Here is a 12,543-nt window from a genome sequence, read left to right as displayed (position 1 = left end):
TGTTAGCCCAGCTGAAAACGGTTTGGCTGATTTGAGAAACTATAAAATTGACCTTCCTTTGAGCTAGTGGAGAATCTGGAGCATTACATTTGTTTGTTCTATGAAACTCTCAAAATGGCCAGAAAAAGAGAACTTTCATGTGAAACTCGACAGTCTATTCTTGTTCTTAGAAATGAAGGCTATTCCATACGAGAAATTGCCAAGAAACTGAAGATTTCCTACAGTGGAGTGTACTACTCCCTTCAGAGGAGAGCACAAACAGGCTCTAACCAGAGTAGAAAGAGAAGTGGTAGGCCCCGCTGCACAACTGAGCAACAAGACAAGGACATTAGAGTCTCTAGTGTGAGAAATCGACGCCTCACAGCTCCTCAACTGGCAGATTCATTAAATAGTACACGCAAAACGCCAGTGTCAACGTCTACAGTGAAGAGGCGACTCCGGGATGCTGGCCTTCAGGGCAAAGTGGCAAAGAAAAAGCCATATCTGAGACTGGCTAATAAAAGGAAAAGATTAATATGGGCAAAAGAACACAGACATTGGACAGAGGAAGATTGGAAAAAAGTTTTATGGACAGACAAATCAAAGTTTGAGGTGTTTGGATCACACAGAAGAACAATTGTGAGACGCAGAACAACTGAAAAGATGCTGGAAGAGTGCCTGACGCCATCTGTCAAGCATGGTGGAGGTAATGTGATGGTCTGGGGTTGCTTTGGTGCTGGTAAAGTGGGAGATTTGTACAAGGTAAATGGGATTTTGAATAAGGAAGGCTATCACTCCATTTTGCAACGCCATGCCATACCCTGTGGACAGCGCTTTATTGGAGACAATTTCATCCTACAACAGGACAATGACCCAAAGCACACCTCCAAATTATGCATGAATTATTTAGGGAAGAAGCAGGCAGGTGGTATTCTATCTGTAATGGAGTGGCCAGCGCAGTCACCAGATCTCAACCCCATTGAGCTGTTGTGGGAGCAGCTTGATCGTATGGTGCAAAAAGTGCCCATCAAGCCAATCCAACTTGTGGAGGGGCTTCAGGAAGCATGGGGGGAAATGTCTCAAGATGACCTCAGCAAATTAACAGCTAGAAAAGTCTGCAATGCTGGAATTGCTGCAAAGCAGCATTCTGTGACCAAAGCAAAGTGTGAAGGAGAAAATTATTCTTTCTAATAAAAATCATTATTTCTAACCTTCTCAATGTCTGGACGATATTTTCTAATCATTTTGCATTTATCAAATTATTTATCATTATCATTTGATAAATAAAAGTATGAGTTTTCATGGAAAACACAAAATTGTCTGGATGACCCCAAACTTTTGAACGGTAGTGTACATAAAATAAAAAGGAATAATGAAAGAAACTTACTACGCCACTCACAGAGATGAGTCAGCTTAGCGAAGGAGAGCACTTCAATTGGAGACGTTCAGTGAACAGGATTCATGCATACACCGATGTGGATCTCTCTATAGGAACACAGATCATAATTTGGCTTGACCTTTTATCAGCACCTAAGTTACACCCACACACAGCCCCTTGATGACCTCACGTGGACTGGGTTGTGGGATGTTCTCAGCCCTTAAGGATTTTATGAAATTCCCAACTTATAGGATATCTTCCCTCCTGACGACCTCAGAAGTTCGAGATCGCAGCCATATTTTTTATCGGGATTTTATCTTTCCCCAGAGACCAAACATGACATGGCTGTTGTGATCGATCATGTTGTCATTGATTTGGGGCCTCTAGGCAGGTGTCACAGTTATGAAAAATATGCATATTCTTCCCTTACGAGCCCCAAAGCCGAAAATGTATGTCCCATCACTATTGGATCCATACTGACCCCGATATGCCCAACTTTTCACTGGTGCCGGCTTGATTGGCTGCAGATGTAATATTTCTCTTAAATATTTCTCTTAAAGGGACAAGTCATTTCAAGCTAGGAGTTTTTTTTCTTTTTCTTTTGTAGAATACAAAGGAAATGTATCATCTTTAACTTTAGCATTTTAGAGATCATTTCATCTTCAACTTGTTTAATTGTTCACAATAACAGTAATTTTGACCATGGATGCCCGAACTTTTACATGCCACTATAGATGTTTACCATCCTAAATGCTAACCAATACATCTTATGACTCCAAAGTAGGAGGATTAAATGGATTTACAATGCTTGGTGCAATCATGTCAGTCTTACAACTCCCACTAGGAGGATACCTGGGACATACTGTAGATGTTTAGATATGTAAATGCCAACCAGTCCATCTTATGACCTCAGACTAGGAGGATCAACTGGACTTCCAATGATTTCATTTTGCTTAGTGCAGCCATGTCCATCTTACATATCCAATTAGGAGGATAAACTGGGACATACAGTCATGGCCGAAAGTGTTGGCACCCTTGAAATTGTTCCAGAAAATAAAGTTTACTCCCAAAAAATTATTGCAATTACAATTGTTTTATTATAGACATGTTTAATTTCTTAATATACCACAAAAAGAACCAGACTTTGATATAAATCATGCTAACTCCATTATTAAGCATTTTACGTAGAAAGACAGAGTAATTACACATGCAGCAATTTTTGTGAAAAAGTATAAATCCATTTATTTTACATATATGCTGACAAACAATTAAAAACAGTTATTTAGCAGACAGTGAGCCATAGTAAATGATGAACCGATCAATTGGGGTGGTTTGCAGGTTTACAAGTGTCTATCCCGAGTGGCATTAGCATCAATCACATCACATTGCAGTAAACAGTTTAACAGCCGTCTTTTTAGTAATCAGAAGGGCTTTATCTTCCCCTCTCCACGGTAGGTGGCAAACAGCAGGCAGAGAAAACACAAGTCACAGTTTAACAGCACGCCATTATATATATATATATATATATTATATATATATATATATATAATATATATATATTATATATTATATATATTATATGTATATATATATATATATATAATATAATATATATATATAATATATATATATTATATATATATATATATATATATATATATATATATATATATATATATATATATATAAACCAGGGGAGGAGTCCTGAGGAGATAATTTGCATATTCCCACTGCATTTTGGGGTAAGTGAAGAGTCTCCACGAGCTCAAAGAACACTGGATTTTGGCTGTTGGAGCTGAAAAGAGGACATGGGTAAACCGCGCGCCTACCGGCGCGCGCATTTTGAAGCTTTTTTTTTAAGCTTTGTTCACTGTTTTCAGAACATTAACAATAAGAACATGGAAGAGTCCAGGAGCCATTTGGTGAGCTGCATATCCTGCTACATGTTCACAGACTTGCCAGTGGAAAAGCCAAACTTCACATGCCAGAAATGCAAGCTTGTGTCCCTGTTGGAGGAAAAGTTGCGAAATCTAGAAGAGAGGTTAACTACCTTGAAAATCATTAAGGAAGGTGAAGAGTTCTTAGACAGAGCAGAATTATCTCTTCATGATTCAGAAAGAGAAGAAATTCGAACTGCAGCTGATGAAACAGAGGAATGGAAGCCTGTGACCCAGAGAAGCCGGAGGATCGAGAGGCAGTCAGCACCCATACTGCTCAGGAACCAGTACCAGGCTCTCACGCAGGAGAACCATGAAGAAATACAGCAAAATAAGACTTTGCCAGCAATGAATAACCTTGTAAGCCCTCAGAATCCTCCTGGATGGAGAAAGAAGAATGTTGTGAAGAAAAAACGGAGAGTGGTGGTCATGGGGGATTCCCTGTTAAGAGGAACAGAGGCCGCTATCTGCAGACCAGACATAACCTCAAGAGAAATGTGCTGTCTTCCAGGAGCAAAAATTAAAGATGTGTCTGACAGGATATCAAGACTCTTCAGACCTACAGATCACTACCCATTCCTGCTAATACATGTGGGGACAAATGACCCCGCAAGAAAGGACCTGGAAACCATCTGCAGTGACTTTGAAGACTTAGGCAAGAAAGTGAAAGAATTGGGAGCGCAGGTGGTCTTCTCATCCATCCTCCCAGTGGATGGCCATGGAACAATGAGGTGGAATAAGATTCTACAGGTGAACAACTGGCTACGTCGATGGTGCCGTCAACAAGGATTTGGATTTCTGGATCACGGAATGAATTACCTATACGATGGACTACTTGCTAGAGATGGGGTGCACCTTACGAAGACTGGAAAACATGTATTTGGAAGTCGCCTTGCTACACTCATCAGAAGAGCTTTAAACTAGAGCAATGTGGGAAGGGAAGCAAAAGGCCAGAAAAAGCCATACAGCTGACAAATACTATTGAGATCTCTGCTACTGGAAGTGGAAAGGAAGAACAAAGACAAAACAATTTAAATAATAAAAATATGGGAGGAAGAGAAACCAATCACAAACTAAAATGTTTTTATACAAATGCACAAAGCATGGGCAACAAACAAGGAGAATTGGAACTACTAATGCAGGAAAAGGAATATGATGTTATTGGAATCACTGAAACTTGGTGGGACGATACACATGATTGGAATAAAAGGCTAAAAGGATACAACTTATTTGCAAGAAACAGACTTGATAAACGAGGAGGAGGTGTCGCATTGTATGTTAGAAAAGCGTATATCTGCACAGAGATTGAAGCTTCAGAGACTGGGAGTTCTGTGGAAACTGTTTGGGTAAGAATACAAGGAGAGAACAACGGAAAGGACACCATTGTAGGCATTTACTACAGGCCACCTGGGCAAGCTGAAGATATGGATGAACTCTTTATGCATCAAATGACCAAGTTCTCCAAAAAATATGACGTAGTGGTCATGGGAGATTTCAACTATCCAGACATTTGTTGGGAATCTCTCTCAAGTAAAGCTAACAGGTCAAGCAAATTCTTATCCTCTCTTGCTGACAACTTTATCTTCCAAAAGGTAGGGGAGAAAACAAGGGGATCTGCTACTTTGGATCTAATCCTTATAAACAGGGAGGAAATGGTTGAGGAGGTAAAGGTGGCTGGGACCCTAGGAGGCAGCGATCATGCTATTATAGAATTTTGGATAACTAGAGGAGGAAGACATGTGAAGACTCAAACTTCAAGGTTAGATTTTAGAAAGGCAGATTTTAAGAGACTCAGAAAGAGAATAGGAGGGATCCAATGGCTGGATGTCCTTAAGGACAAAAATGTCCAGGAAGGATGGAAAATTTTTAAAAATGAGATTCTCAAAGCACAATCGTTAACAATCCCGAAAAGTAGGAAGAATGGGAAGCATTTAAGGAAACCAGGATGGATGAACACAGAACTTAAACACATGCTAAAAAGAAAGAAAGAAATGTTTATTAAATGGAAAGAGGGAGGCATATCTAAAGAAGATTATAATGCAGTCTGCAGATCCTGCAGGGCACGTATCAGGGTAGCTAAAGCTGACAATGAATTAAGGCTTGCAAGAGATGTCAAAAGCAATAAAAAGAATTTTGGGGGTATGTCAAAAGTAAAAGAAAAGTCAAAGATGCTATAGGATTTTTACAGGATGAAAATGGAGAAATGGTAAGAGAGGATGTTGAGAAGGCCGAACTTTTTAATTTCTATTTTGCATCTGTTTTCTCTCAGAAAGAAAATGTAACATCAACTGATCTTCACTGTCCTTTTAAAGGAATAGCAGAATCCAAGTTATCTGTAAACAGAAAGATTGTGAGGGAATATTTAGCTAACATAAATGAGTTCAAGTCTCCAGGTCCAGATGAATTACACCCCAGAGTACTGAAGGAGATCGTAGAAGAAATTTTAGAACCACTCTCCATAATCTTTGAAAATTCTTGGAGAACAGGAGAAGTCCCAGAAGACTGGAGAAGAGCAGATGTTGTTCCTATCTTCAAAAAGGGGAAGAAGGTGGACCCAGGGAACTATAGGCCGGTGAGTCTGACTTCTATACCAGGAAAGATCTTTGAACAAATTATTAAACAACATGTATGTAAGTACATGGATAAGAATGAAGTGATTAACCAGAGTCAGCATGGGTTTGTAACTAACAAGTCATGTCAGACTAACTTAATTTCCTTCTATGACAGAATCACTGACTGGGTGGATCAGGGAAATGCTGTAGATATAGTATATCTTGACTTCAGCAAAGCATTTGACAAAGTATCTCACACCATCCTTATTGAAAAAATGACCAAGTATGCAATGGACAAGGCAACTGTTAGGTGGATTCATAACTGGCTTAGTGATCGGACTCAAAGGGTGGTTGTAAATGGCTTCACATCCAGCTGGATGAATGTCTCAAGTGGGGTACCACAGGGCTCCGTCCTGGGACCTGTATTGTTCAACATCTTTATCAATGATTTAGATGAAGGAATTGAGGGTAAACTGATTAAATTTGCTGATGACACAAAGCTAGGAGGGATAGCTAATACTAGAGAAGAGAGAGAGAGGATTCAAAAAGACCTAAATAAACTGGAGCTGTGGGCAGCAACCAACAGAATGGTTTTTAACAGGGAAAAATGCAAAGTACTACATCTGGGCAATAAAAATGAAAAAAGCATATACAGAATGGGAGGAATAGAGCTAAGCAACAGTACATGTGAAAAAGACTTAGGTATACTAATAGATCATAGACTGAACATGAGTCAACAGTGTGATGCAGCAGCAAAAAAGGCAAATACAATTCTGGGATGTATTAACAGAAGCATACAGTCTAGATCACGTGAAGTCATTATCGGTCTTTACTCCTCTTTGGTAAGACCTCATCTGGAATACTGTGTACAGTTTTGGGCACCACATTTTAAAAAAGACATAGACAAACTGGAGCAAGTTCAGAGAAGAGCGACCAGAATGGTGACTGGTCTGCAAACCATGTCCTATGAGGAACGGTTGCAGGATTTGGGAATGTTTAGCTTGCAAAAAAGAAGACTGAGAGGAGACTTAATAGCTATCTACAAATATGTCAAGGGCTGTCACATTGTAGAAGGATCATCTTTATTCTCATTTGCACAAGGAAAGACTAGAAGCAATGGGATGAAACTAAATGGGAGGAGACACAGATTAGATATTAGAAAAAACTTTTTGACAGTTAGGGTGATTAATGAGTGGAACAGGCTGCCACGAGAGGTGGTGAGTTCCCCTTCAATGGACGTCTTCAAACAGAGGCTGGACAGACATCTGTCTGAGATGATTTAGTGAATCCTGCTTTGAGCAGGGGGTTGGACCAGATGACCCAGGAGGTCCCTTCCAACTCTACCATTCTATGATTCTATGTAAAAACAGAGAAAAAAGGCAATTTGGATATAATTTCACACTAAACCCCCAAAATGGGCTAGACAAAATTATTGTCTCCTTTCCAAAAATGTGGGTAAACAACTTTGTTTCAAGCATGTGATGCTAGTTCAAACTTGCTTGTAGCAAGTAACAGGTGTGGTGAAAATGACAATCACACCTGAAACCAGATAAAAAAATCTTTGCATTGTGTGTCTGTGTGTGCCGCACTAAGCATGGAGAACAGAAAGAGGAGAAGAGAACTGTTTAAGGACTTGAGAACCAAAATTGTTGAAAACTATCAACAATCTCAAGGTTACAAATCCATCTTCAGGAATCAGGAAGTTTACAACCTGTGGCACTATAGCTACTCTCCCTGGAGAAAAATTGATGAAAGGTTGCAACACAGGATAGTCCGGATGGTGGATAAGCAGTGCCAATCAAGTTCCAAAGAAATTTAAGCTGTCCTGCAGGCTCAGGGTGCATCAGTGTCAGCGTGAACTATACGTTCACATGTGGATGATATGAAACGCTATGGGAGGAGACCTCGGAGGACCCCACTGCTGACACACAAAGAGACATACAAAAGCTAGACTGCAGTTTGCCAAAATGTACATGAGTAAGCCAAAATCCTTCTGTGAACGCAACTTGTAGACAGATGAGACCAAGATAGAGTGTGCAAGACATCATGAAATCTGAAGATTATGTTATGCTAATGTAGCTACTCACTCGGGATAATTGCTAAAAACTGCAACTGCAACTAGTTCCTGTACAGACTAGAGATCCTGACCTCACAGTCTCTAGTGGTTGCTGGATAAGCAGAGTTAGCCCTAACCACAGTCTAGAAGATGGCAATTCGGATGACACCTGAAAGGCAATGGGGCTTCATGTTTCTCCTAAAAAAACGGAGGGCAGAGCAGTGTGAGAATTACCTACAAAAGGGAAAGTGTGCTAAAAAAAGGAAAGATCCCAGAGTGAGTAAAATAAACCATGTAATACAAAATAAAGTACGTACTGTTAGATAATATGCCGCCTACTTCCTAGAAATAAACAGAAGATAGGTGTAGAGCAAAGAACAGAAACAGCAAGGAGTTTAACCCTAGCTGGAATTTCACTGACTGGTTTTAAACTGCTGCAGAATGGCTGAACATCCAAATGAGACTATCACCAGCAGGAAATGCTGGCAGGGGGGAAAGTATATAAAGCTGCACCCAAAAGGTGATAGGGTAGACAAATGAATAAATGAAAACACCTGTGTTATGCTAAACTGACGCCTGGAGAAAAGGTGTATCTGCTGTGGATTGAGGGACAGAGAAGCTGACCACAAAACACAGGCTCAAGGGTTTGAGCCCAGACATATGACAATTACCAAAGAATTTTGAGTTGCAATGTAGCGCACACTGTCCGAAAGCTGGGTTTGCATCCCAGGTTATGGGTCTTCCAGCAATACAATTACCCAAACATACTTCGAGAAGCCCCCAGAAATGGATGGAAACAAAGCGCTGGAGAGTTCTGAAGTGGCAGCAATGAGTCCGGATCTAAATCTGATTGATCACCTGTGGAGAGATCTTACAATTGCTGTTGGGAGAAGACGTCTTCACATATGAGAGACCTGGAGCAGTTTGTAAAATAGAGTAGTGCGCCAAAATTCCAGCTGAGAGGTGTAAGAAGCTGATGGTTATAGAAAACGATTGATTGCCGTTATTTATTCCAAAGCGTATCAAACCAAATATTAAGTTGAGGGTGCCAACAATTTTGTCTGGCCCATTTTTGGAGTTTTGAATGAAATTTTGTCCAGTTTTCCTTTTTTTTTCTCTGTTTCTGTGTTGTTCCAATACACACAAAGGAAATAAACCTGTGTATAACAAAACAGGTGTAATTGCAATAATTTCCTGGGAAAAATACTTTGTTTTCTGGAACAATTTCAAGGGTACCATGACTGTAGATGTTTACCAACTTAAATGCTGATCAGAGCAATTCATAACTCCAGACTAGGGGGATTAATTGGATTTACAAAGTTTTCCTTTGGCTTAGCATAACTGCGACCATCTGCCAACTTTAGCTAGGAGGATAAACTGGAACATAGATGGCTTTACTAAGTTAAATGCCAACCAGTCCATTCTTTGACTCCAGACTAATAAGATGAACTGGACTTACAACGGTTTCATTCTGCTTAGCACAACAATGTCCATCTTTACAAACCGAACTAAGAGGACAAACTACGACATAGATGGTTTACCAACTTTAAATGCCTACCAGTTAATTCTATCAATCCAGACTGATGAGGAATTACTTGGCTTATAATGGTTTCATTTGATTTTGTGCGATATGAACGTCCAAGTAGAAGGGATAGACTGGAAATCACTGACTTCTTGTAGGACTGCATATTATTAAGGGTAGAACTTACTGCCCCCTCCTTAATGTTTGATAGAATCACAATAGACCCCCATTGTCTGTAAGTTTTGCTTCACCATGATCAGTGGAATTTGGCTATAGGCAACACAATAATGAAGTTTTGAAGTAGAAAGCGACATGTAAAAAAATCATGTTATTAAGCTGTAGTGACAAAAGAAACCTACAAAGCCACAATTCAGCTGGCTAAATAGGCAAATCCACACAGATAATGCATAACACCAAAGGTCATACAAGGCCAAAAGACACTGAGAACAAAGGCCACATCAAGTCGTGTCGTGCCATGAGGCAGAGGCAGCAGGCTGGGTAGTGGGAAAAACCAAACCTAAGGCTTCAAGCCAATCACCAGACTTGAGGTGGCAGGCCAAACCCCAGGGAAGCCAAACACCAGACTTGAGGTGGCAGGCCAAACCCCAGGGAAGCCAAACACCAGACTTGAGGTGGCAGGCCAAACCCCAGGGAAGCCAAACACCAGACTTGAGGTGGCAGGCCAAACCCCAGGGAAGCGAAACATCAGACTTGAGGTGGCAGGCCAAACCCCAGGGAAGCCAAACACCAGACTTGAGGTGGCAGGCCAAACCCCAGGGAAGCCAAACATCAGACTTGAGGTGGCAGGCCAAACATGAGGTGGCAGACAAAACAAGACACACGAGAAGGCAGACCAATCACAAGGCTGCAGACCAAATGATTGACAAACGACTGCAGATTAAGAATCAAACACAAAGCTGCAAACCAAACAAAAGGCTGCTGTCCCCCATCATCCATGAGGGTGCTCATCAAGCATGAGGCCACAGTCCAAACATCAAACATGAGGCTGCAGTCTGAACATAAAACACGAGGCCGCAAGACGACCAACATCAAACATGAGGCAGTAGGTACTTGAGGCATAAAATCTAAATTTCAACAAGTTTATGTTAATGTTCCAGTATCCGACTGGGCCAATGTACTCACTGCAATTCTTACTAGAAATTGCTATGGACCAGCCCAAAGGTGTTCCATGATTCATGTATGAACCGGGCGTGTGCTCAAGGCTCCTTCATCCAAAGCACAGAAAACTGAAAGTTGGAGTTGCCTTTTTATTTTGTGCTCTTGGCTTCATGTCCAATAATTGGGCAGTTCCCTCCAAGGTGCTGTCATGGGTGATGGGAAGTGAAGAATCTGTATGTATGTACAGTAGATGAGAAAGAGGTATCTGTAGAACATGGAGTTCAGGGGTTTATTACATATGTTTTTTATTTGCAGCTCAACCGTTTTCTAAAGAATATTCATTTTAAGACCCGAGGACAAGAAGAGGTTTATTTTAATGGAGATGGACACTTTTTTGCCAAAATTGATATCTTAAACCTTGTAGTTTTTCCAAACAAGTCTCTTCAAAGAAGGACAGTTGGCTATTATGAAGAAATCAGTGACCGATTTCATATCAACAGCGATGCCATCATGTGGAGTCCAAAATTTTCTCAGGTATGTTGCTCAATCCTAAATACGACATCATCACTACCAATACCAGCAGAGACCACCTTAGCAGCAGATCTACAGAGATGGCTGATTCAAGGGGTAATTAATAGCTATACATTTTTGTTATATTCTCTACTCAATAGTCCAGGAACCTCCCGAACTTCAGATGATGGAGAAGCTACAATTCCCAATATGACCTGACAGCCTCCAGACAGCTTGCACCTGTAAAGGAATTGTAGTTTTATAACATCTGGTTCGCCGTAGGTCGCTTGAAAGACCCTTTTAAAAATGAAAGGCATGGAGATTGGGGATTGTGAATCTTCAGAAACTTGGAACTCGGGATAAAAGAACCATGGAAAACACTGAGAGTCCAGCACCCACTAATAGGAATAAAGGTATTTTATAAGCTCACATGAAAACTCGAGAACACAGAGGCCCCAGGACTGCAGATGGACAGAATCAGAAACTCAAGGTATTCGATCATTCAAGGAACATATCACCTGGAAACATGAAGCCTCAGGAGCACAGGTGTTAGAAGGATGGAGCTTCATACATGGACCTCCAGGAAGATGGAATCTCAGAAACAAGGGGAGCACAGGTGTTAGAAAGATGGAGCTTCATAGATGGACCTCCAGGAAGATGGAATCTCAGAAACAAGGGGAGCACAGGTGTTAAGGATGGAGCTTCATAGATGGACCTCCAGGAAGATGGAATCTCAGAAACAAGGGGAGCACAGGTGTTAGAAGGATGGATCTTCATAGATGGACCTCCAGGAAGATGGAATCTCAGAAACAAGGGGAGCACAGGTGTTAAGGATGGAGCTTCATAGATGGACCTCCAGGAAGATAGAATCTCAGAAACAAGGGGAGCACAGGTGTTAGAAGGATGGAGCTTCATAAATGGACCTCCAGGAAGATGGAATCTCAGAAACAAGGGGAGCACAGGTGTTAGAAGGATGGAGCTTCATAAATGGACCTCCAGGAAGATGGAATCTCAGAAACAAGGGGAGCACAGGTGTTAGACGGATGGAGCTTCATAGATGGACCTCCAGGAAGATGGAATCTCAGAAACAAGGGGAGCACAGGTGTTAGAAGGATGGAGCTTCATAGATGGACCTCCAGGAAGATGTAATCTCAGAAACAAGGGGAATTTATCAAGAATGGACTTTCATATTCCAGTCTTCATCCAAAACTCCGCTGGAGTAAGGTGCAGAAGATACATTAGGAGATGTTCACCTTTAATAGATGTGACACATACAATATTTGATATCTGTAAGGAAAAGGAGAGAACAGATGCACAGAAACTATATATAGTGCACAACAACTATATTGTATAATAAATATTGTTAAAAATGTATATAAACGGTGGACCGGGGTCTGGATATAAGAATCCAAGAATACCCCCAAACACCAGGCACAAATGAATGGAATTCTCCCCAGATAATGAAAATTTGCTGAAAGTTATGGAATTAC

General features: G+C 40.8%; 1 protein-coding gene across 1 annotated transcript in view; it reads left to right on the top strand.

The window, feature by feature from the left end:
• The first annotated feature begins 10,620 nt into the window (after nucleotides 1-10,620).
• LOC141257870 (vomeronasal type-2 receptor 26-like) overlaps nucleotides 10,621-12,543 on the top strand; it is a 32,778-nt gene continuing 30,855 nt past the window's right edge. The window contains exons 1-2 of the mRNA XM_073672879.1: nucleotides 10,621-10,776; nucleotides 10,859-11,077. Of these exons, the coding sequence (XP_073528980.1) occupies nucleotides 10,621-10,776; nucleotides 10,859-11,077 (375 nt within the window). The remainder of the gene's footprint in view (nucleotides 10,777-10,858; nucleotides 11,078-12,543) is intronic.

The sequence above is a fragment of the Phyllobates terribilis genome, unplaced genomic scaffold (assembly GCF_046119375.1).
Source record: "Phyllobates terribilis strain yellow unplaced genomic scaffold, ASM4611937v1 Scaffold_3__8_contigs__length_932513732, whole genome shotgun sequence".
NCBI classification, from domain to species: domain Eukaryota; kingdom Metazoa; phylum Chordata; class Amphibia; order Anura; family Dendrobatidae; genus Phyllobates; species Phyllobates terribilis.
This window is presented reverse-complemented; position numbering and strand designations above follow the sequence as displayed.